Consider the following 26,566-nt stretch of genomic DNA (forward strand, 5'->3'; position numbering starts at 1 on the left):
CTGCAGCCATGCACTAGTGATAATTAACTTCTATACTATAATTAATGGAGTATATATAAATCATATTATCGAGACTTTGTGAGCTACAGGGATCTATTTATCTTGTGCATGAATCGGATTTGTTTTTGGACATCATTTAAAACGTTTTTTTGAAAAAATATATGTGTAGGGTTTGCGGTTAGTATATGTGAATCAAATGAAGAAAAAGAAAAAGGCTTCTTTATTTGAGTTGGAGGTGAAAGGTTCTTTCAATTGCACAAATGGGAATATATGCATGTTGATTGTTTTGGATCTAACTGAAAATGTATAAAAAGTAGTAGTATAAGAGATTGGAATGTATTCAATTTCACAATTAATTTATTTTGAAGTACTAACGAGATAGACTAAGAGCCATTAATATTGGAGTATTAATTTAAATAAATTAGTAAAATGATATATACAGGCGATGCAGATAAAAGTAGATATATCAATCTTATCTAATCTTGAAGAATTTAAGATTTAAAAAAAATAAAAATTCTTATCTTATAGTATCAAATAAATATAATTTATATATATACTATAAACAAATTATCCTTATAAATTATAGTAATAAGTAAAGATATATGAGTATATATATCCAATCTATAACACTACACATGTTTTATATAAACATCTATAATAGATATATGGTGTGAGAATAAAAAATTTAAACTTCTATAGTACTTTACTGATCATGTTGATTATTTTGACACTCGGATTCGGATATACTTACTTTCCACGGACAGAAGCAGATCAAAGATTTTTGGGATTATTTGTAGATAATTCTCTTTAATTCATTTTTATCAACCTTCTATCCTAGAAATTAAATCTCGATTACCAAAAACATCAAACTCTTAATTATTCAAAAAGACTCGCAATTATTCCTATATCTTCAGCAAATTAATGAATTTTATTAAAGAATGAGTCCCAAGAATCTGTAAAGTCATCCTGATAAGCCCCCAAAATCACAGTGAAAATTTACATTGAACTATAACGAAAACTTACTAATTTCGTACAAGAAGCTATTTAAAGTTTTCTGGAAAATGTGGCAATATTTTAAAATACACGAAAATTCGGTTCCATGAGATATAACAAATTCACATTTGATACAATTTTAACCTAAATCTTCTACATTCACAAAAGAAGTTAGATGTTATATAAACAGTGAAATCACATGAAATCAGTATTTCACGATTAACAAAATTATGAATTAAATAAACACACACACATACAAATAACACAAACAAATGAAAGGTATGAATCTTACCAGAATAATTACAGCAGATTCTGATGAAGCCCTAACGGCTAGCAGCAGCAGCAGCCTCTTTATTTACTGTGCAAATATACAATATAAACAAAAATATTTTATCCTTTAAACAGAAATAGTTATGCTAATTAAGTTGATGTACACATTTTTTTGGGATTGTCTATGTAAATTAAAAAGATTTATACAAGAGAAGTACGTTCCACAGTAACTGTGAAAAGAAAGGTGAAGAAAATAAAAGAAAAAGTTGGGACATAAAATATGGAAATGAGAAAGGAGAAGAGAATGTGATGAAGTGAAAAAGGGAGGAGAAATTAAACACAATGTATAGTGGATAAAGAAGGCAAATAAATTAGTTAACAGTTGGAAGTTTTTTCGGAGGAAATTCTCAAGACATTGATGCAGCTTGATAAGAGGAGATTCAAAGCCTTTTTAGAGGGATTTTGGGGTCAACAAACTTTATCCAAACTAACAAGTAAATCTGTAAACTTTTTGCTAGTATATATACCCGTACCCCAGCATTCTAATCTTAGTTATTACTATTAGGGATGTTCGTGTAAAATTAATATTTAAAATAAATTAGGGATGACAAACAACAAACAAAAACAATGACTATATATCCCAAACAAACGAATGTTCGGATGTATTAGTTTGAGAATTTGAAAGTGATTCGAGACTATAATTCTCTAAAATTATTACTAGTATTAAATTGTCGAAATTCGACGGGATCTATTAAAATATAAATTTGTGAAATTATCAATGTATTTTTTGTTTCATGAATTTTTTTCACTAAAATAAAGAATTTAATGAAATTATGTTTAAGTAAAAAATTATAATATTTATTTGAAATTGACCGACCTAATTTAAATATCTTATGAAATTTATACGTAAGCAGAGTTTCGATTCAAAAAATATTAAAAGAGAAATTGAAACAATTATTTGAAACGTAACTATATTATATGTCTGTAGTTGGAATTAGTAATTAAAAAAAATAAGAAAATAATAAATTATATAATATCACTAATGACTTAAACTTTAAAAGTTTGAATAAATTATTAATTTTGCAATTCCTCATAATCTATCGAAAATTTCATCATACACCACGTTAGTTGTTGCGTCTTGCGTATGACCTCTTTTTTTAGTGACTTTTGAGATTGCTGCGTGGAGTTGTCCATAACTAAAAATAGGTTTCGACAGGTATAATCATACATTTGAAAGAGATTATCCATGACTTTTATTTATTGTCGACATAGCAAAACAAACACTCATAGAGAATTGTCTTCTCTGGAAGTCTGGAACCAAATTGAAAATTTAGTGAGTTGCAATGAAATTGTAATCACTCTAGCTATAGAAAATTGTTTGTGCGTATTTTTTTTTTCCTGCAGAAATGAGTTTGCATTCACTAACGTGTTACCCAAGTTAAGTTACTATCAGTCTGGTGCCATTGCAAAGCTCATTAGATTGATCATATTTTTGAGAAGCGTGATTATGCATTTCTCTTTCAATTAAATCTCATGACTCGACAATCCTGAACACTTGATCGTGTCGAGATATTCAACTTAAAATGCTTGTTCATCGATGTCAATTTGTCCATCTTCTTTGCAAATGCTGTCTGAACTTAGGTAAACCCTTTCTTTGGTGGACATTAGAGACATGACGTAATCATTTATTGTATCAACCATCTCATTAGGGGTTAAGATAGCTCTATTCTTGAACATTTCTGTATCAAATGTATTATTAATTATGTTATGGATATAGATAATTTTTTCTTGATTTGTGAAATATTAATATAATGATTTTTAGATATTTCATATAGGAAACTAATTTTATAGATATTTAATATAATGAACTTAGATAGTTTTTAGATATATACTGATGGTTAGATATTTAATGGTTTTTGTATATGGAAACTAATTAAAATTTAGAAAAAAAAGAAAGAATGAATGAGAATTGAGGAAAATGAGTGTTATACGAGACGTCATATAGGATAAAATTTATTTTGTTGGAATATAATATAATGCTTTTTAGATATTAAAATTGATAAAAATTTAGAAAGAAAATAAGAATGAATGAGAATTGAGGAAAATTAGAATGGAGTAATTAAAATGAATGATAATTTATAATCTGTCATCTCCATAAATGAATATTAGCGGATAGTGCATCGGAAGATTGAAAGGACTAAATTCATTCAATCGTATAAGTTCACCAGTGCTTTTTTGAACAATGGAATTAATTTATTTATATTTGATGGAATAAATATTAACAATTGAATTTAATAGTTATATATATATATATGTATGTATATATATATATGGTAGTTCAAATAAAAACTATTTTATTGTAAGAACTTAGAACTAATTATTTTTCCATCTTAACAGCGATCGATATGATTAAATCCTATTTCAAAGGTTGTTTTTTAAGATCAACCTTTGTTGTGATTTTTAAGGACTCTATAGTCTTTTTCTGTAGTAGTTTTTTATTCCTAATATTCAGTAGGTATTAGAGGCAAATTAAAATATAATAAATTTTAAATCGTGTCCATTAAAGTATTATTGGTTGATAGAATTTATTTTGTTGGAATATTTATATAATATTTTTTTAGATATTTAGTTTTTAAATATATCATGATTTTTAGATTTTTAATAGTTTTTAGATATAGAATTTGATTAAAATTTAGAAAAAAATAAGAATGAATGAGAATTGAGGAAAATTAGAATAGAGTGATTATAGGATGCCACGTAGGGTAGGATTTATTTTGCTATATATATATATATATATATATATATATATATTGAGAAAAATTAGAATGGAGTGATTGTACGACGCCACGTAGGATAGAATTTTTTTTGTTAGAATATTTATTTAATGATTTTTTAGATATTTAGTTTAGGAATATTTGCCGTAAAATACACGAATTTTCAACAAATTCTGATTTTTCCCATAACCTTTAAAATTTGAAAAAAAAATACACAACCTTTCGATTTTTTCTGATTTTTCCCACGGGCATAAAACACTCTCAAATAGAAATTGATTTTTGAACTTTTGACTTAGATTTTTTGATACCTAAATGTGTATGTTGGCTTTATTATGGCACCTTTATTATCCCCCACGCTTATGTATCAAAAAATATAAATCAAAAGTCCTAAAATCAACTTCTATTTGAGAGTGTTTTATGCCCGTGGGAAAAATCAGAAAAAATCGAAAGGTTGTGTATTTTTTTTCAAATTTTAAAGATTATGAGAAAAATCAGAATTTGTTGAAAGTTCGTGTATTTTACGGCAAATATCCCTTTAGTTTATTAAATATATCATGATTTTTAGATTTTTAATGGTTTTTAGATATAGAAATGGATTAAAATTTAGAAAAATAAATAGGAATGACTGAGAATTGAGGAAAATTAGAATGAAGTGATTATAGGATGCCACATGGCCCACATAGGATATGATTTATTTTGCTTTAATATATAGATTCTGAATTTTATGTAAAACGCGTATAAATTCGCTGTATAAATGTATGAATTGTGAAAAATAAATTTTTGCTAACTTTGGGATTCGAACTCAGGACCATAAATCCATCCAACAGGGTTACGAATCAACCGTAGATCTTGATGATCCAAAGACTGAAAATGATTCTTATTTTATATTTTAAGAAGTGTACTTATTTTAGCCCTCTCATATATATATATATATATATATATATATATATATATATATATATAGGGTGTGGTTCTAGAGAGAACTATATTATTTGTGAGAACGGGAGAACTATCAAATCTAATGCATTCACTGTAAAAATTAATGCATCCGCTGTTAAAATTAATGCACTCAAAAAAATAAAAATAAATGCTCCCTTCAGGATTCGAACCCAGGATCTGCATTCATCCAACAAGATGATGCATCCACCGTAGATCTTGATGATCGAATGGCTGAAAATGGTTCTCCGGTCTTCTTTTATTTATGGTTCTTTCCTGAACCTCTCCCTATATATATATATATATAAGTTAACAATTAAAATTAAAGATGGTGTCACGATGAACTCAAATCCAAGATATTCGATCTTAGTTATTAATTAACCATAATGCACACACTATTTTACTTTGTATATAAATAAAGATAACTATGTATTTTAGTGGACATTTGAAGAAAGGTGAAATGGTACTTTGATGCTCGATGATTACTCGACTCATAATGGTCGAATACGTTGAGCATTAGGGCATTTTCTAAGAATGCTCGATCATTAATGTTCAATTAATGCTCTCAAGTCGTAGTGGTCAAGCATGTCGAGTATTGATGCATTTATTTATTACTAATGATGCTCAACTCGCAGAGATCGAGCATGTTGAACATTAACTTATTTACAAAAAATGCACTTGCTCAGCATACTCGACTCGCAGTGGTCGAGTATTAATGCATTTACCACTTATTCTCGACATGCTCGACTTGCATTGGTTTAGGGTGTCAAGCAAAATTCACGATTCACGTAAACACAAGTTTGTTATTTCAAGCTCAAATTAGATCATTTTTATAATTTTCTTTTATAGTGAGTATTTTTTATTTGTTGTCTTTCGAAATGATTAAAAGCTAACATTAATCCTTTGAAAAATATAATACATAGACTAGAGTTAAGCTACAAACTCGTTTTATTTATTTTTATAGTTCCTTATATAAAGTTCATTTTTTAATTTTATTAATCAATATCCTTATTTTAAGGTCTTATCCAAATCTTATTCAAGAATCTCGGATAACATCTTATTCAAGAATCTTAAAATGTAAATCCTCCCTTAATCATCTCGGATAACATCTTATTCAAGAATCTTAAAATGTAAATTGTTGGATCGTATCTATATGTATATCCATATATTAAAAATCTTATTAACTCTTTTTTTTTTAGGCGAATCTTATTAACTTTGATTACATATTTGTTTGCTAACGGATGGTATTGCCAGGTCATGAGTCTGTAAGTGCTTTTATGATTTAAGAGGATTAGTAAATTAACTGTTTCGCCTCAAAAAATAAAAAAGATAAATTAATTGTTTCGAGCATATGTATAAATATGATCCATATTTACAGGGTCTGTGATTTCGGAATTGGGGTTTATAATTTTCGATTGGAGTTTTGAAGTAAGGAATAATAAATACATTTTTGGATGCAAGAGCTTCCCAAAATTTGATAATTTTGTGTATAAAACGTTCATTTTATGATAATTTGGTGTTAAAACATGCAAATATATATTGATGATTGTTCTTTACTTGTAGCAAAGTGCCATAATCTTCTAAAATTAATTATCTAATTTCCGGGTTTCAAACTTTAAGCGGAGACAAATGATATGAATAGTCGACCCACATTATTTATCAAAAAAACAAAAAGAAAAGTCGACTCACATTATAAAGAGATATCGAATTTTGTCATGAAACTACTATAGGATAATTGCTATAATGATCCCACTCAAACCAAAATTTACCCACAGCTGTAGTGTTTCAGGCCTCTGCAGTTAGCATAGAGACTTTGAACTTCCTCCTACGGTCCTACCCATAATAATCGTTGTGTAACAATTGGCTATTATAGTGCAAACACGAGTTGATTTGACTAAACTTCTCACACACTACAAAATAAACAGAGACCAGCCTTGTTCCACAATGATGTTGTAATCTCAGACATTTTGATAAATTTGTAAATGTGGTCAAAAGCTGCGGTTTTGAAACCAATTAGATGGATGATTCTGCACCAATTATAAACAACTCCAATGCTCTGTTTTCGAAATTACATAACCACGACCTTTACAAGCTGTACTTGTTCGAAATTTTGCAACAAAAATCTACAAAAGAGAGAGGCAGAGAGAGAGAGAGAGGGCCTAACCAATATGAAGTTTACAACAAAAGATAACAAAACCACCATATGCAGTTTTATTTGACCAAAGAATATGAATATCAATGATTCGGGCAAATAATATTAACCTACAAACTGACGATTCGTTTCTTTCACTATGTAAATCTCAACACAATAACAAGACTAGAAAAACTGAACTTATAATACACATCTCTGGCAGGTGGGCATCACTCACTATGCCACAGTCGACGACTTCACACATTACTCATGTCGGAATGTACACAACCCCAATCCCCAACTACCAATACCATACATTCTTGTTGACTTACAACCCCAGCGAAAAATGTAACTTGTTAAAGTCTAAATGCAGCACACTTCACTTTCACTATTTCATCTACAATAAGTTGAAAGGATGCAACAAGATGGAGCTCTTACAAAACCGGTTCTTTTTTCTTCTATTTTTCTCTCCTTTTCTTTTATAGAAAAAAATAAAAAACTATTTTACCTCGAACTCAGCCAAATGGGTTTCCACTGGGGGTACTGAAGTTACTAGAAGCAGGATGAGCTGCTGCGTGTAGTCCACCTGCTTGAGGATTTGGGTTAAGAGAGGCAAAAGCAGAGTCATCGAGGCCGAAACCAGGAAATCCTTGTGGCCTAGAATAGTTCAATAGGCTTCCATGAGTATGACAGTTTCTCATTATTTAAAACAGAAAAGAAATAACTCGTATGATAATTTTCAGATCAAAAGAATGAAGGTAGACGACTATTGACTAGCAAACTGAAGCTAAAACCGGACTACCTTGGTGCCATGCTGCCACCAGCTATTTCATGTCCCATGAACGAACCTGGTTTGTGGTTAGACAACAATAAAAACATATAAATAGTATGCTATCATGCTGTTCGAATAAAACTTAAAAGGAATTGATATGATCGTTTACTTGTAGGATTTGTTGGTGCATATGATGGCATTGATGGAGCATATGGAGAGGCTCCATAATTCGGAGTATGCAATAGCCCAGACGAGGTAGCAGTTTTGGGTAAAGCACCTTGTAAGGATGCCATAGAAGGAAACTGCATCACAATGGTAACTTTGCAATCAGCAAAAGAATATAACCAAGCTTACTTAACATACTGTTTTAATGTCTCAGAAACTTCGAATACATAAAAATGAGGACTAATAAACCATTCGCCAAACTCATATCGGGTGACTTTCCATAAACAAATAAACAAGCTGCGGACTAATAGCATTAATGAAGAAAGATAATGAGTCAGTCTAAGCCATGAAAGTAAACTTACTGCTGATGCTTGAACTGGAGAAGGTTCGTTAACATCAAAAGGATTGATTGATGTTGGCATTGACTGGTAATTCGCTACAGCCTTCAATCAGAAAAATCAATTGTTGCATGAGGCTAATGAAGAATGCAGAACAACATCATAGAGGTATTACTTAAAGAGCAAAAGGATAATATTCAGAATTTAGGTTACCATGGGTGTATTGTAATGCATAGGAACCCTAGCAACATAATGGGCGCCAGGATACCACCCTGGAACTGGAGATGGATTATACGAGGAGTAATTCATCGAAAATAGGTCCTCAGGAAGTGCATTTCTTCCGCTATGTTTTCCATCAGATGTAGATTCTCCAATAACAGGGGCAGGAGCATGAGCCATTTCAGCTTGACCCACTTGTGCAATAGAAGCACTAGGAGGCCCATAGGCATTTTGCATAAGTGGATTCCATGACTGTTGGAATCCCCGGGAGAGATTAGCTCCTGAAGAACACAAAATATAGAAAGGAAATAAAATTTCAGGCACAGGGCATACCTTGTTGATTGAAGATCCACCGGAAACAGGCTGTTGAATACCTCCAGGGAACAGAGGTTGTTGTTGAGGATTCATGGTAGGCCACTGCCCTCCAGTGGGAGCATGTGTAGGTGCAGAGCCAAAAGATGAAACAGAAGCAGCACCAGTGGGAATACCAGATGGTGGAGCAGTATCTCCGAAGGATGGTCCAAATGATGAGCCTTGTATACCAGTGGAACTGAAAGAAGATGATGTTCCTGGAGGGGCAAAGGGACCAGATGAGGATGCTGGAACCGACAACCCAGAAAGTAGAGATTCCACAGAGTTTGAAGCTGGAGTAGTTGTTTTCAAATCAGGCAGAGAATCAAAATTTGCCCAATCATTACTGCTAGATTGTTGTACAGTAACTGTAGGAGGTTCAGGAACAGCATCAAAATCAATAAATGAGGCCTCCACTTTACTCTCAGATGGATTCGCATCTGATGATGCCAAGCTACTGGAGGATGCAGTTCTCTGCAAGAGAAATATTTGCCCCTTATATTATTTGGAGAGAACAAATGGATTCAGTTTTTCAAAAATAGTTACTCAAGTATATTACGCATTGCGATACCAATAATAACAACCTGACCTCTTCCTCACCAGCTTATTAAATAGATGTTTGCATGACTAAACATGGAAAACTAAGAAAATTTTACAAATGGAAAGACAAGGTTTTGTTGCAGCAGCTGATAAGCAAGAAGATATGACCAAATGAATATGGTCTTTGTGGGGGGGAGGCACATAACAAAAGATGTCTTAGAAGGGAAACTTCTCACCTGTGTTGGTGCCCGACCATCAATTGGCTTCCCACCAGTGGCTTTTGGAGGTTCAATAACTCGAAGTGGAGATACATTATCTCCTAAAATATCTCTGACAGGACGGACCACGGGAGGACTGGATATGTCCGAATCCTTTCGATGATCAGGGGACCTAATTTCAAGTTTAGAGCCTTCATCGGACCTCCTGCCATTTCCAAATCTATCCTCTCGTCTCCAATCATTAACTACTTCTTTGGCAGGACTTTTTTTAAAATCGCCACTTTGCCGATTGTCTTGATCATATGATGGACTTCTTCCACCCGAACTAGACCTATCACCATAGCGACGATCGAAGGAATCATCATAAGGAGGACTCCGACTACCCTGATAGTTGTCTGCCCTCCTATTTCCATTGAAATCCTCGGTTTCTCCCTGCAGAAAGGCAGATGAAATAATAAGGTTGTGAACCATCTTTGTAATACTCGAAGATGCCCGATAACTTAGGAAGGATGGTTTAGATGAGCATGTGCTACTTATTAAGTAGCTATCACAATAATGGAAACTTTATAATGAAAAGGGACATAATATATACCATCTTTGCCCTTGGAGGTTTTTCCACATTCTTTTCACCAGTATATCTTCTGTCTACATAGACATGTTTGATGAAATCACGTAGTCTGTCTACATTGCTGGGAGGAATGCACATATATCAGAATATTCAAACCCAAAAAAAAAAGACTTTCTACTGTAGAACTCTATATAGTTTCATATATATTAGTGTTACCTGCCATCAGGGAGAGAATTACGCTGAGGATCCCATTCCTTCAAATAAATTTCTCTACCACTCTACCAGGAAAAGAATGATTCAAGATTGAGTACTGAAACATGCTTAAACAAATGAAAGAAATGTAGGTTTGGAGTTAAAAGGAAACAGTTTCTAGTACCGCATTTCCTCCTCCTTGAAGTGCACTAACTTCTTGTGGAGTAAATTTAGCCATAGATACCGACTTCACTCTGTGCGTGAACTCCCGACTGAAAGTAGTTTGAAAATTAATAAGTGAACAGAAACATCAATGCTTCCGATTTCCGAATCCTAGAGGGTTGTTATGTAATGAAATATATAAAACTGCAACTCAAGATGACTTACTGAATCCCACTGCAGGTTGTACAGACAAATGTCGAGAAGCTGGTACATACATATTGGGGCCCCTAATAGGAAGCAAAGAAACAGTTAGCCACATCTCTTGAAAAGCTTCACCACTTCAGCATGAAATTGCAGGCAAAGCAAAGATGATTAGAATTACCAAAAATGCAAAACTAATAGCCTTTGCAAAAATATGAAAAAAAAAAAAAAAAAAACAAAAAACAAAAAACAAAACAATATTTCATTATCACACTAATCTCAAGCACGTGAACATTGATTAAAAAATAGGAACATGCTATGGAGACTATAAACTTAGGGGAGCATGAGCACACTAATCTCAAGCACGTGAACAGTGATTGACAAATAGCAACAGGCTATGGAGACTATAAACTTAAGGGAGCATGAGTACCTTGTCCAATTACAAAAATCATGCATTAACAACATCTTAATAACCCCGACATTGAGTCTATGCTATAGATGTTTTGCTGAAATCCTAATAAACACAAAGTTTTTCATCTGCTCCTAGTAACTGAACTTGACAATGAAATTAATAAAGCCCTTTCATAACTAGCATCCAATCATAAACGAGGACTTAAGTCTAAGTACCATGAATGAAACTGAAAATCCACAAGTAGGTCACCATTTCATTTTCAGTGATGTATTAACATCTACTGATCTACACATAAAATATTGAACCCAAATAATCAATAAAACTGTCATGCGTCATAATGTTACTAAATTTATGATATATCAGGCATAAAGAAAGTTACACTACTTCCAAATCATAATTACAGCTCATTCACTATTAAAATGAGGAAATTTCATATTTAGGATTGTTCTTTTCAGTTAGGTTAAGGATAAATTCTACAAGATAATTGATGCTAATGATCCGAGGCACCCTCCCATGAGCATGCATCTTGTTTTCAGATAAACAGTTGCTAATGTTGCATCATAAAGAAAATTGTTGGTATCAGCAAACAACAATTAACTAGTTGACCTTTTATGGTAACACTCAAACAACACACTGGACTTAAGTAGAGATGTTTATCTGTTATTCAACTCTTGATAGCAGTGCCCAATGAGTTTCAACTAAATAAGCTGGCTGTCTCTTTTCTGTTATTTGTAAAGTCCAGGACCAATTCCAAAAAGCAATTTTAAATCACTGCAAATAGTTCTTTCACATTCAAAGGTTAGGGCATCTTTTCTCTTGCCCTTTATGTGGTAGAATAATTTCTTTAATTAAAACTGACACACGGCTATAAATTAATTTGCAAATTGCAACACATGCATAGATGTTTTGGGTGGACTCAAAAAACAATAAGACCAACATAACTGCACAGTTGGTACTCAACAGGATGATATTTATATTAATACCTTAGGATTCTGCTCATGTCATGAATACAGAATATTTAAGATATTTGGAGTTAGCTTGGGAAACAGGAGTGATAATTATATCAAAAACATAGAGATAGGAAGTTGCAGTTTTCTAAAATATAAGACTCACTCAAGCAGATTAATGTCATGGTTTTATTTTCCTGAGGTTTCAGATGATACAGATAGAAAATTACAAGTTTCAAAATACAACTAAAATGGCACCTGCCTTTTGAGGGAATAACCAAGTTTAATGAAATTGGTAAACAAACACACACCATTATCCTGGTATAGTTTTTTGGAACTGATGACATACTTTAACACCATTACAAAGGATAGAGAAATTTATCAGTATTTTTGGACATGATGAAAGGACTCCTTTCACTTACAAGCGTTGAGATATTTTGAGGGTACTGTATATTTCCATTAGTATGCAAACCAAAGAGAAGAGAATACCAACCTATTTTATTGACCACTGCAGATATCACATTTCCAATAATTAAGCATTGTATTTTCAGATTACAGTTCAATTCAGAACTTCAAATATCAGTGCTAGTCAGGCTAAGAAATCAGCAAAATTAGAAAAGCACACAAAACAAACTTCCGAAATTCCCCACCTTCAGATGCATTTTGGAATCGTATGGGGGATACGAGAAGATTATTTGTCATTGCAAGTTAGCCCTATACCATGAAACATGAGATTAAGCTCTATGGTTTCCCAATTCCTAATGCACCAGTATAAAAGTGATCCAAATAATTCTGAATGGCACATCATATCCGATAGTTGAAGCATAAAAAATCCATGGCAACTAAGTTGAGGCAATTTATTCGACAAAGCAGGAATGAGAAGGAATCCAGTAAGATACCAAGCTGTTGCAGTTAATACACCGGCGATTCTCAGGAAGCTTTAGAAGATTCCGTATAGTTCTCTCATTCTTCTCGTCCTCCTTCCGGTTCGCCATTTCAACACCAATAGAATAATCCTCAACACCTTTTCCCCCCAATTTGTTCACTGCACCAAAGCAACAACACGATCAGCACAAACCGAAAACCACAAAATCGATAACTAAACACAGAAACTTCAAACTTTAACACGATCAGATCTGGTAAATTAAACTATTCAAAGTTGAATTGCCGGCAAAACACAACCAAAAAAGACTGAAGAACAAGTAAATCGAGCACCTGCAACTTCAGTTAACTTTATAGCACCAATAATTTAACAGAAGCAGAAGGAATAAATGAGCGACCTGATCGGTGAAGCGCAATTTCATAAATCAATGAAGGAGGACGGATCTCGCGTCTATCCTTTACAGCTCAACTTTACCAAAGAGTAGAGAGAGAGAGAAGTGAGAAGAGAGAGAGAAAGACAGCGCCCTTTTGCTGTAGAAAACGTAGGAAAAAAACGTAGAAAAGAGAACGTGGAGAGAGAGAATATTTAATGCGAGAGCGAGGGACTGAATGAATGAGAGATTTAAGGGAGAGGCAGCCCAGACATAGGCTGCTCCGCGCATTGACTGTTACAAAGAAAACTAAGGTCTAACATGACTGCTCCTCCAGACCTGTCATTTACTACTACTAAAAATGAATTATTGGAAAAGAATATTTCACAAAATGGATTCAATGCAATTACTTCAATTTTGAGGCTTAGATTAATGTGATTATTTTGCTAAAAACTATATGGAAACGTTGCTTAAAAGAACAAGTGCTTCAAAGACTAACGATGAATTATGTTTTTCTACTTAACAAAAGTTTTTCTACTTAACAAAAGTGCAACTCAATTGATAAAAGGCTAAATTGTATGAAAATATCCGACCTTATACCAAAATCTAATTTTTTGGTAAACTTTTTAATTGTAGCAAAAAATATAACGTCCTTGCAATCGGTTGCGATGTCGGTTCGAAGACATTTTTCGGCTAAATTCAATTAGGGTTTACTGCTTACGTCTGAGCTTTATTTGATGTGGCAAAAATTAGTTGTATTCGTGAGTAGGTGTGTGTGCAATGACTGAACGACGTCGTTTTCGATTGGGATCAAAACGACGCCGTTTTTAGAAATTGGATGAGTTTTTGGAAGAATTATGTCGAAGGAGAGGGGAGAACGATGAGAAGAAGAGATGGTGAGATAAGCTTGATCGAATCCCTAATCCTTATATGTATTGTAACCGATTTATTTTTTGCTAAAACGGCGTTGTTTTATGCAAATGGAAACGACATTGTTTCATTAACCGGCCCGACTAGCCATCTCAGCTTTCCGAAGATCCACCTCAACATCGATTTGAGGGGAAAATGTCTCCGAGCCGACATTGCAACCGATTGCAAGGTTGTTATATTTTTTGCTACAATTAAAAAATTTGTCAAAAATTTAAATTTTGATATAACATGAAGTCGGGTATTTTCATGCAATTATACTTAAATCATTTGTAGCAGCGTTCATACCACCGCTTGATCGATCGCCATATCATATTTTACATTAAAAAAAAAAAAAAAAATCAACTCAAACACTTTGAAGCAGACTGCCCACGGCAGAGAGAGGACCGACCCAACCTTGCTAAATGTTTTGTCTTTTTTGCATCTTTTAATTTTTTTTTATAGTTATTTTATCTCTTTTATATATATATATAGATAATGTCACAACATTTTTTGATTAGTGAATTAAATTATTAGGACTTTAATATGCATTTTATATATTACTATATTATTTTTAAAATGTCAATTTTTTTATTTTGCATTCTCTATAAATATACACTAATATTGACACACAAAATATAATACTTCATATTTTCAATCACAAGATTTGCAAGATCTCAGTGATATTATTATAGTAAGATAGGTTCCTAATTCTCGATAATTAAAAATAATTGTCTTTTAGATAATAAGCATCTTGATGCTTAGTGTTTTAAAATTAATTAGACGGAGAATAATTTTTTTTATTTTATTTTTTCATGAGAATAATGTTAATTTTTAAATCAATAAGAATTTATGAAATTCTAATTAAGTGCAAATTTTAAGCGATCACGGGCCGTTAGAAGGGCCGAGTGTGGAGCGAGTACTGGATGAGGGAAACAGTCGGTATAAATTTTTGTCCATATGCATATACGTGTGTCTTCTGCCTTGTGGTAAAATTTCATATTTTTCTAAGCACTTGAGAGTATTTTATGATTTTTTTCAAAAGTTGTTGCTTGGAATAGATCCTGTTTTGGTTGATTTTTTCAATCGGACATAAGTCCAGTTTTAGTTAGTGAAAACCTTTCAAACTTAAGTATGTTGTACTAAATTCCTTCAGATTTTTGTATCTGCCGGCCTCACCATTTTTGGATGAGGGAAATGGCCGGTATAAATTTTTGAAGCTCTGTCAGTGAATCTCCCAATATGTTCCGTACAACTTACAACTTTGGGAAGGCAAGGGCCGACCCAAACCATCGAGTTTTAAGCCCATTTTTATATAGAGTACCATTTTGAATGTTGTGAAAGTTCAAATATGAAATATCTCCTAGTTTGAGTAGTGTTTTTGGGATTGAGTCCAATAGGAGAAGTGTTCTACACTCTCCTTAGTTTCTGGATTGACCTATTGGGTCACCAGTGAACTTTCAAAGGTATAGAGGCGTAGTAAGAGGGAGTCTTATTGTGTAAGTCCATATGCATCTTAACTTCAAATAGTAGAACATTTTCCTTGGACATAGCCTCCATATTCGTAGGTATTTTATGACTCACCATTCTTGGTGGGTCATAATGTTACAACTTCGATCACATTATGTGTTATAGTATCATGTTACGTACTAACATTGTTTGTTGCGAGATTTTATGTGCAATTGGATATGTGAGTATTTCAATAATATAACTAATTTTAATAAAAATAAATTAAAGAATATAATGTGCATTGTGATGTTATATATTTATTATATGGAAACACAGTTTGTGGCAAAATTGTAATTAAAGAATCAATTAAAGGGTATTTATAAAACTCAACAAATCTCATATATTTTCTCTCTCCTCTCTCCTCTCTTTCATCATACACATTCTTCAATTTTCTATACTCTCTCTCATATTCTCTTTTTCATATTTTGATGATTTTTTTTAAATCAAATTTTATTTATAAAAAATATTCTATATATCTTAAATTAAAGATAAATGCAAGATCTTTGATTTGGTATCAAATAATTATTCAACTCTTTTATTAGTATTCTAATAAATTCTAATAATATAATTTATTTTCCCACTTATCAATTGAAGCTTTTCTAATAAGATGACATAGGTAATGAACTAACTTAGAAAAAATAATTTTATACATGATTAGCTCATGTTTTAAAAATATATATTATGATGTGAAAACTCTTTTTTATTATTTCTTCGTTTCTTTTAATTTGAATGATGTGTTTATTCTATAATTTTAGGGAAGAAAATAAAGTTTTCCATCAAATAGATGGAAAATTAAAAACGATACTTTTCAAAATTATAAAATAAAATTAAGGATCTTTACTGAGTAATTGATGTAGATTATTTTATTTTTTAAGAAAAAATAATTTACATTTACTTATATTCTAACTATATTTAATATTTATTTTTTATTTATTTGATACATCATTTAATTTATTTATTTTTGATAAATTAACATGATTAAATAAAGAAATTTAAAGGCCGCGCCACAGGGGGCTCGAACCCAAGATCTTCGGTTTTAGACATTAAATCGCTTAACCGATACACACACTACATTGTTTAATTTTGATGCAAAACTATGTTCACTGTGCATCGCATGGGCGAATGTACTAGTATGTAGAGAAAATAAGTTATTCTAGTGTATAATTAACTATGTCAATATTGATATCTATATACAGTGAATACAAACAAATACGTTGATATTTTATTTTTTATTTTAAATATAACGTACCAAAGATAATTCAACTGTTATCATAGTATTAAAATAAAATTACGCGAGCAAACCAAAATGTCATAAGTATATATCACACAAATATTAGCATAGATACTGTCTGTGTATAATGCATTGTTGTTTACTTTTTTTTTATTTTTTTTGAGGAAGATATTGTTGTTTACTTTCCTCTAATTATCTACGTACGTGGTTGGCTGACTAAACATCACAAATGTTTTAAACTGCATTTATTCGACATTGAGCTTTTAGGAGGAAAAGAAAAATATATATATATATATATATACAGTCATGAAATTTGAGATTAGTATTTTAATTAAAACTGCGATCATTTTTATATGCCACGGAATTAAATAAATTTAAAATATGAATGATAAATATATACATATATATATTATAAAGTTATAAATTTATAATGTAAGAGCATGATTAAATAATTTAAAAAAAAAATGTATATATTAGAATTATATATAATGACGACCAGTGGCGGATTCAGGGGGCTGAAGCCCCCTCCCAAATTTTGAGTTTTTTTTTAAAATTTAATTTTAAATATAGATATATATTTTATTTTATATATCTATATATATATATATATATATATATGTACATAAATAAGAAATAGAAGAAAAAATATAATACATTATTTATTGTATATCCAACTATCCATATTAATTATTGGACATTGTACATTGATTTGTTACATTTATGTTATTTTTATCCTATTTTTTTTTCTTATTTAATTTTTAATGTTGAATTTGAGTCCGTTCTAAAGTTAAAAGTAAAATTACTAATTATTAACAATAAAAGTTAGTTTATTTGTTTAGAAAATGAAATATATTTTTGTAAAAGAATGCATAAAAGTATGTTTTCAATCTACTTGATGTTGAATTAATTGAATTGCAAACAATTATCTATTATATTAAGTGATTGTTAAAAAAATGCATGAAAATGTAGTGTACGGAATGCTAAAAAAAATTGCTTCGGAGACTTCCGCCCCCCGAACCCCCATGTAAATATCTTTAGACGTTGTAGATCAATAAATTCAACCCCCCTAACCTCAAATCCTGGATCCACCCCTGATGACGACCAAAAATATAACACACGGACACGCAGATCGTGGGTGTTGACACATGAATTAATCTGCATTTGGTGGCTTTGATCAATACCTTATCTCTTTGTATGCAGTGTATTGATTGACTGCTCAAAAAGGTAGGAATTGATCCATCTATCCCTCAGCATCAGGTTCTTATCTACGCTACCCTAATTATTAACATCTCATCAAAACGCATTTATATATCACTGTATTTAATTTATTTCTCTGATCAATCATGAGAGAAGAATCTATTGCTTCTTGCCTCAACTCATTTAGGAATTTTCATTTCTAGCTTGAATTAATCTCTCTCTCTCTCTCAACATGAAGTATATATCTTGTAGAGGGTAATTTTGGCAAATCACCTCATTGTTGCAAATGAATTATAAAGAACATTTTGCAAGGAGAATCCATTTACCGAATGAAACGTGCGTAAGTACTGAAGAATGCAGTTGGATGAAGCCATCAAACTGGTTGAGATCGATGCTCATTAATTTAAAATGAAATTTGAAAAAGTAGAACAAAATTCTAGAAGAATAAAAGTACAAGAAAAAACAACGTCTAAAACATCATGAACTCCCTCCTACTATTAATCTTCCAATTCCCTGAGTTTGCTGTTCCTGCATTAATATAATAACACAAGAAAATAAATATCACTAAATAAATACACACACATATATATCATTGTGTGTAGAGAGAGAGAGAGAGAGAGAGAGAGAGCTGACCTCACTCTCTAGGCGTCTTGCATTTATAGCATTCCGACCTGCTAGCGTAGTTGTGCATGGCACATCCTAGTCTGCAAGAACATGATTCATATTAGTAAATGAATTAATAGAATAGTATGTGGAAAAGAGAGATGGATTATGGATATACCGATTGCAAATCCAGTCGCCGGTTTTCCAGCCGGGAACGGCGTCGTAGGTATAGCCAGCAGCATCAGGAGCGCCGTAGCCGTAGTAGGCCTTGGCGGTGCCGCAGCGGTAGCAGGTGCTTCGGCTGGCGTAGTTGTGGGCGCCGCAGTTCATGCCGCTGCAATACCAGTCTCCGGCCATGACCTCGGTTCTCTGGGCGGCGGCGTAGGCCTCCACCTCCGGCGGCGTGGCGAACTTGGGGCAGCCGCAGCGCTGGCACGCCTCCCGTTTCTTGAAGTTGATGTGCTGGCACGCCTGGCACATCCAATCTCCTCCGTCTCTGCTCATTCTCTCGGAATATTAAATTAAAATAAATATGATGTATTGTTGGAATTGGAATTGGAAGGTGGTGAATTTGAAGAATGGATGTCATGGGGTTTATATACTAGTCAGGCCCTTCAATTGTGGGACCCCACAACTTCAGTTTTGTGTAGATACATCATAATATCATATATGTCTGCTATATTTCCAAAAGTAGGATTCTCAACTGACGACACATTTTTCCTATCAAGTGCGTTTACTTCTACTTTTTCTCAATAAAATTTTTATTGGAAATTAAAGAATGGATAAGAAAATATTACTCCGTACGCTAATTCAAGACCTAAATAAGAGGCAAAATACGAATTTTAAGAAAAAATGTATTTTTATTAGTTGAGTGGAGAAAGAGACCCACAAAATATATTGTTTGTAATTGGTTAAGTAGAGAAAGGGACCCACAAAATGTATTGTTTATTAGTTGAGTGGAGAAAAAATGTACTATTATTTATTGGAACCCACCAATTAAAATATGAATAAAAACTTACTAAAAATAGATATGCCTTGAGCTGGTGGACGGACCAAAAAGGAAAGTAGGCATTGAATTAGTGGACGGATGGAGTATCATATACTCCCTTCGTTCGTAAAAGAACTTTCTAAGAGGAAGTGATACGAATTTTAATAAAATGTTGTTGAGTGTATTGAAAGGTAGAGAAAAAATTATTGAGTGTATTAAGAATGGTGAAAAAATGAAGGGTAAATAAGATATTTTTAAGTGGTGGGATATATTCCCAAAATAGGTAGGAAGTTCTAAATGAAAAGTAGGAAGTTCTTTCGTGGACGGATGAAGTATTTACTAGAGATGAAAAAATGAAAAAATATTGAAATTTTTTTTCATACCCCTATCATAGGATAATATTATCCAACATTAGAGAAAAAATGAGTGAAAAGAAGCTGTTCCAGAAAATTTTCCACGCACCATGCTCGAAAAAAAAAATTCCATCATATATAGCAAACATATGAAAATAATGAAAAATTGATGAAAATATATTTTTTTTTCTCACGTTTTCCATCAAAACAAATGCATCCTTAATTTTTCTTTCAGATGCAAAAACGTGCATATGAGAGTTACTCACCTTATCCGCGACCGTAAATATAAATTTACAACAAATTTATTAAACCATATTCTAGCCATCCATAAATTAATTTAATTAATTTTATTTATTTATTTAATTTATTTTTCAAACAAAAATATAATTTAATTATTTTACTGTATTGTCTATATTGTATTTGTGCCCATTTTTTATTTTAATTTTTTTTTAATAAATTAAATAAAAAATTTCCTATTTAATTACTTTGTGGGTGGCCACAGTGTGGCTATTTAGCATCACTCATAAATTTATGTGTCATAAATTTGTAACATTTTATTCTTATAAAATTATGAAATTATTAATATTTTGTATGTATTTTTGTGCAAAACTCTCCATCCTCAAATCTAATCATGGAAATTAATTGGTCTATCAAAATTTAAAATTCAAAAATAGGTCAATTATTTTAGTTTTTGGTATTTTTAGGCCACATGTGTACCCAATCAGGCTATTTTGGGCCACATTTTGACCCCAAAAGTGGCCTATAAATGCTGAATTGAGCTCAAATGTGGCCTAAAAATGCCAAAAACTAAAATAATTGACCTATTTTTGCAAGTTCGAAATATAGTGGCCTATTTTTGCAAATAGCTCTAAGATAATGGCCTTAAATAATTTTAAACTCTAGAAAATTTAGCCCCCGCCAATTTTTATTTTTATTTTCTGCCTATGCTTCTAGGAGTAAGTAACATTACTGGTCTAGCTGTAATGCAGGCATGGGTGTCGACAAATATGGTTCGATGATAGTAGAATTGAATTTGTAATATTAAAAAATGAAACACAATTTGTAACAGAGTTGGGTTAATTAAAACTTAAAAACTGTGAAATTGGTAAGTTGGAAAAAAACAAGCGATGATCAATAGTGGGCCTTTTTCGATGATTCGATATGCATTATTACTGAAAAAGAGTTGGAAATATTATTCTGTATTCTATGCCCATTTGTGGCGGGTAGCTAGGCATTATGAGGGGTAGATGTTATTTGTGAGGTGGCTGGATATTTCATTTCACCCCATATACATATTTGTCTCAATCAAATGAAAGATAGTAATATATGAGGGGGGCCGACGCCGATCCCTACGCCAGTCTGGGCTAAATTGCATCTACATTTCCTGCTAGCTATCAATTAGTTAGATTCCAACATTCCTGTGTTGCGACACCTAAACCAATTTTAATTTATCTCATATTTTCAATATCTTTTTGTTTCAACAATGCAAAATATTTTCAATATCTCAATTCACATCTAAATTGTTATTTATGATATCAGCTGTCATATATATATATATGACAGGTTTTATATGGTTCCGGTTAATGTGGTTCAGGCTAGTTCAAAATAGGAGAAAGAAACGAAACAGATAAAACTGGGAATCTATTCTTCATAATGCACATCCATTGTCAAATTCCAATATTCATCCTTGCACCGTTTTATATTCCTTCTTTCTTCTTTCTAAATAATAATTCAATAAGCCACGCCAAGATGAATCTCCAATGCCATTGAGTTACTCATCTTCTTTTTTATTTTTTACTCCTCTATATCGTAAGGTATGAGGTCACCAATCAAAACTAGCTAAATTACTTCGATCCGTTCAAAAAATTACAAATATATATAATTTTTTTTTGGATGCAGCACCCTTTTCCAACCAAAATCATATAATAAAAAGAAATAGTATATATTAATCTAAAAATATATTACTATATATTGAATCTCATACTTGTTTCATGAGGCACATTTCATGTTTTTACAAACCTGATCCGGCTTGAATAATGATGTTTTCAACCATCTTTGAGCATTTTTGTTTGCATGCAAAACAACAATTATTTAATAATGCATGCATGTGGATGTAGTTACGGTAGGCGCGTAGAGCCATGCATTTAACATGCTTGCGTTCATCAACTCCGAAAACACAAAAAACAAAAAAGTAGATACTGCTACTAAAAACCAGCAGCCTCTCATTTTTGCACTAATTTAAGGAGGCCAAATTCCAATTTAATTATAAACAATAAACAATTTATTTGTGCAACGCTAACATTGCACCAAATAAAAAAGTAAACATCTTTTTGCTTCAAAAATAGATAGGGTATATTCTGTAAAACTTTTGCCTGTCTGAAATAATTGACTGAAGGGCTATTTTTTCATGCATGTAAGATTCCTAGTTATTTTACACGTAAAAAGCTGACATTATTATGGGACTGAAAGAATCAAATAGATCGAGAGGAATATATATTACTCAATTATTAGATTAATCTATTGCTTTGGAGACCATTATGTTACTACGAAATACGAATCAGATCACTTAACTTGACTTTTTGTAATTTATAAGCTAGTTATTATAAAATGTGAGTCTCGTTTGATTAATTATTCTGTTTGCTTCTACTTTTTTGTTGTGAGAGCCTCGTTCATGCATGCATATGAAAATATGTATTTAATAATAATTCACCCTAGAAAATTTTCTTTCTAATTTCTAGCTACTTAAGAAATAACACTTTGCTAGTATTCGACAAAATTCTTGCTTCAAAATTAGTTACTGTATAACTTAAAAGCATATAATAGGGGCAAAATGATGATATAACTTTAAGACATTTTTATCTCTATGTGTATTTTGCATTGATGCTCGACTCGCAATTGCCAAATGTCGAGCATTGGTGCATTTTCTAAAAATGCTCGACTACTAATAATTAATACTCAAATGCTCGACTTGCAATGGTTGAACGTGTCAAGTATTGGTGTATTTACCACTAAAGCTCGACTCGGAAAGGTCGCGCGAGCATGTTGAGCATTACTGTATTAATTTATCAAAATACACTAATGCTTGATATACTCGACTCACAATGGTTGGACATTGCTACTAATGCTCGACATACTCAATTTATATTGGTCGGGCATATCGAACAAAGTTCGAGATCTCGGCAAAATTTACAATTTAAATAAGAACAATTTTATCCTTTTAAATTTACAATGAATAATTTTTATTATCGTCTTTTAGAATAAATATTTTTTATTTTTAAAAATGGATAAAAGCAACATTATCCTAATTAGTTTCAAAATATGTACGCATGCGAAATGGTTTTGAGAGTAGTGATTTGCTATATATGCCTATTATATTTCATGTATTTACTGCCATCGGATCATAAATATCAAACATTTCGTATGCGTATATAACCTACGTAGGTTGTATATGTAACTCAAAATAATGGACATGGAATAATCACGTGCTGTAAAAAGTAGAAATGAAGAAAGGCGGTCAAAGCATCAATTCAAACTTGTATATGTATACACATGTACATATATTTTTTTTTTTTGATAAGGAAAGTAAATATTATAGAACGAAAAGGCACCAGTAGTACCAAGAAGATTACAAATATATTGCATACATATGGATAAATATCGGTTTTTAATTTATTTTTGGACTTGCTAATAGAATTATTTCAACCGTTAAAATATCAGATATCAAATTATTCATCAGAACGAATTTCGAGCACATGAAAATAACGTTTAACACCATTAGAATGGTTATTGGGCTCATTCCTCCCTTAAAAGGTCTTATAATGTGGGATACTTTAACACACCCCCCTCATGCGCAGCGTGGACTATCCCAAACGTCATCTGTTGACAACATTATTGAGGGGACCCATCATTGGATTGGATTGACTCTGATACCATATTTGGGCTCATTTCTCCCTTAAAAGGCCTTATAAGGGAGAGGGTTGTCTCACCATATAAAGTGGCTCATGCCACTATATATCTCCAACCAATGTGAGACACTTTTAACACACACCCCTAATATCCATTTCTAATATGGTATCAGAGCCAACCCAATCCAATGATGGACCCCCCAAATATCGTTGTCAACAGATGGCGTTTGGGATAGCCCACGCTGTGCGTGAGGGTTGTAGATAGTGACATGAGTCATTTTATATGGTGAAACAACCCTCTTCCTTTTAAGGCCTTTTAAGAGAGAAATGAGCCCAATATCCATTTCTAATAAACACCATAATAAGTCGTTCTCAAAAAAAAAAAAAATCAGGATATATGGAATTGAATTAGATTATAGATATCTATGGCATGTATACGACATAGACTTTTCAAACCCTCATATATTATAGCCAATTTTAAAAAATGTGATTGCAATTATAGCCATCCTTATGAAAGATATTATAGCCATTTGTTATGACATAGACTTTTGTTAAGAATCTTTTTTCTAATTTTGCTTTAAAATGGTTTTGCATGTTTAATTTTATACCAGACTTCCAAAATGGTAGAAGAGCCTATATTTTTATTGAAGAATTATATTATATTTAATTTATTAATTATAAATTCTAATGGGAGGAGATTTTCGATCAATAATATGGATCCGAATAATTATCCGAGAAGCAATGCATATAGCTAGGTTTTGAAATATTAACTAATTTGTGGAACGTATGATGATGTGAGATCGAGTATCACAAGTTCACAACGAGTGCTACGTGGAGCGTGAACAATCACATGAGCATAAATAAATAAATAAAAGCAACAAAAATGACATAAGAACTTGGTAACTCAATTTGGTGATAATACATCTACGTCTAGGGGCCCAAGGGAAATAATTCATAAACTAAAATTAAGTAACAAATGACTTACACAATAAGACTCCACGCCTAGCAACTTCCCAAAACTCTACCAACAATTAATATACTATTAGATGTGTAGCGCACACACACAACTTGGGCATGAATACTGAAGCTCACTAGTTCCTGCCAATCCGTAATTGTTGGAATTGGACTAATTAGTGATACAACTACCGTGTTCGTAGGGGGAATTAATTGATATAAATTGGGTTCCTTCATCGTAATGCTGTTAGAATATTAAATCTAGGTCTGGCGTCTCCAGCTAGGTTATATTTTAATAAGGGAAATAAGCAGGTCTGACGTCTCCAGCTGTTTATCGACACAATAAGTAGGAATTGGGGTACGTCCGTTGCGTTTCACGGTATCCTATAACTGGTTGGTTGATAGAGATTAATTAATTATTGCGTCGAGGATCAGAGTTGAATTAGAGTGGATTTATTTAAGCCGAATTACCCTTTTCATATATTTACTTCAAGCGTATTTTATTTGATTTAATTTTGCATTCTTAGTTTAATTATCTCCTCTTAAATTTAAGGCGTGGTGGCTACACCAAAATTATAGATTTTAGGGAATTGAATGATTTTACCTGCTCTCTGTGGGATCGACCCTGCTTGTCATTATACTAATTTATTTTGATAATTCTGCAGGAATTATTTAGTGGAAAACGACGTTCACCACTTGTCATGGTTAATGCCCAACTTCAAGAAGCGGCAATTTCCATCTAAAGAATCCACCGTCAAAAACATACTTGATATAGAGCAAAAGAACAAATTAAGTAGGAACTTCCTACTAGATATTTGAAAAGATCAAATTGAACTCTTTAATCAATATAGAGTTACATAAAATTCAAAAAATGGTATAATACTATGATAATACGCTATAATCTACCCCAAGAGTTAGAAAAGACATTAATAAAGCAAGAGGAAATCTTAACCTACTTGCAAGATATTAAAAGAAAGATCGAGAAGATAGACAAGGTCAAGTCTAGATTCAAATTCTTTCAAATGCTTAAACTTGGATTGCTCTTGTTAAATATAATAACAAGAACAACAAAAAGATATGCAGAGAACTTGTTCGAGGAAAAAAGTGCTATGTTATGAGAAAAATATTATGGAGAGTAAAGAGATTCATTGCCAGTTCTGCAATATGGCTCATTCAGCTGTTGGGCAGACAGGATTTATTCAAATTGTTTGAACCAAAATGAACTAGAATTTGGAAAGGGTGTTTGTAACGACCCGACTCCAGACTTGACGGTTGTTCCCACAGACCAACACAAGTCATTTTTAGAGTGCTTTGTCTTCATCCGCAAGTTCCCTAAGAAATATTCCAGGGGGTCACCATCATGGAATTGCTTTAAGCCAACCCTTGGAGTTTCTTCCATGTGGTTACCAAAAAAAAAAAAAAAAGAGATGCATCTTGTTAGTATAAGTAGCACCTATAAAATCATTTAAGCTCCCCTT

The 26,566-nt window shown here is 32.2% G+C and overlaps 2 protein-coding genes across 4 annotated transcripts; both read right to left on the minus strand.

Moving 5' to 3' along the window:
- Positions 1 to 7,161: 7,161 nt before the first annotated feature.
- On the minus strand, positions 7,162 to 13,774 carry LOC130988312 (probable ADP-ribosylation factor GTPase-activating protein AGD14). Of its 2 annotated transcripts, none has more exons than XM_057912125.1 (13): positions 13,470 to 13,774; positions 13,089 to 13,234; positions 10,855 to 10,916; positions 10,652 to 10,739; positions 10,492 to 10,553; positions 10,300 to 10,396; positions 9,726 to 10,139; positions 8,932 to 9,423; positions 8,593 to 8,850; positions 8,404 to 8,484; positions 8,046 to 8,178; positions 7,907 to 7,952; positions 7,162 to 7,761 (listed from the first exon to the last, which is right to left on the minus strand). In XM_057912125.1, exons 2-13 carry the CDS (start codon positions 13,182 to 13,184, stop codon positions 7,620 to 7,622), a joined length of 1,971 nt encoding a protein of 656 aa, XP_057768108.1. In that variant the 5' UTR covers positions 13,185 to 13,234; positions 13,470 to 13,774; the 3' UTR covers positions 7,162 to 7,619. The 2 variants fall into 2 exon arrangements, with proteins under 2 accessions (XP_057768108.1, XP_057768109.1); XM_057912126.1 differs by having other exon boundaries at positions 13,405 to 13,694.
- A 4,878-nt stretch (positions 13,775 to 18,652) lies between these two features.
- Positions 18,653 to 19,521, minus strand: LOC130988314 (RNA-binding protein involved in heterochromatin assembly dri1-like). 2 transcript variants are annotated; one of them, XM_057912127.1, is made up of 3 exons: positions 19,067 to 19,521; positions 18,919 to 18,989; positions 18,653 to 18,813 (listed from the first exon to the last, which is right to left on the minus strand). In XM_057912127.1, the coding sequence occupies exons 1-2, from the start codon at positions 19,390 to 19,392 to the stop codon at positions 18,920 to 18,922; spliced, it is 396 nt and encodes a 131-aa protein (XP_057768110.1). In that variant the 5' UTR covers positions 19,393 to 19,521; the 3' UTR covers positions 18,653 to 18,813; position 18,919. The 2 variants fall into 2 exon arrangements, with proteins under 2 accessions (XP_057768110.1, XP_057768111.1); XM_057912128.1 differs by having other exon boundaries at positions 18,653 to 18,989; positions 19,067 to 19,469.
- Positions 19,522 to 26,566: the final 7,045 nt, after the last annotated feature.

The sequence above is a fragment of the Salvia miltiorrhiza genome, chromosome 6 (genome assembly GCF_028751815.1).
Source record: "Salvia miltiorrhiza cultivar Shanhuang (shh) chromosome 6, IMPLAD_Smil_shh, whole genome shotgun sequence".
NCBI classification, from domain to species: Eukaryota; Viridiplantae; Streptophyta; class Magnoliopsida; order Lamiales; family Lamiaceae; genus Salvia; species Salvia miltiorrhiza.

What these genes read in the sequence shown, in the direction of transcription:
- LOC130988312 (XM_057912125.1), bottom strand. Translation starts at nt 13,184, where the DNA reads ATGGCGAACCGGAAGGAGGACGAGAAGAATGAGAGAACTATACGGAAT. An exon ending in TTCAAGGAGGAGGAAATGCG is followed by an intron (nt 10,554 to 10,651) that starts GTACTAGAAACT and finishes TTTTCCTGGTAG; the next exon opens with AGTGGTAGAGAAATTTATTT. An exon ending in AATTCTCTCCCTGATGGCAG is followed by an intron (nt 10,397 to 10,491) that starts GTAACACTAATA and finishes CATTCCTCCCAG; the next exon opens with CAATGTAGACAGACTACGTG.
- LOC130988314 (XM_057912127.1), bottom strand. Translation starts at nt 19,392, where the DNA reads ATGAGCAGAGACGGAGGAGATTGGATGTGCCAGGCGTGCCAGCACATC. An exon ending in GGCGACTGGATTTGCAATCG is followed by an intron (nt 18,990 to 19,066) that starts GTATATCCATAA and finishes ATGTTCTTGCAG; the next exon opens with ACTAGGATGTGCCATGCACA.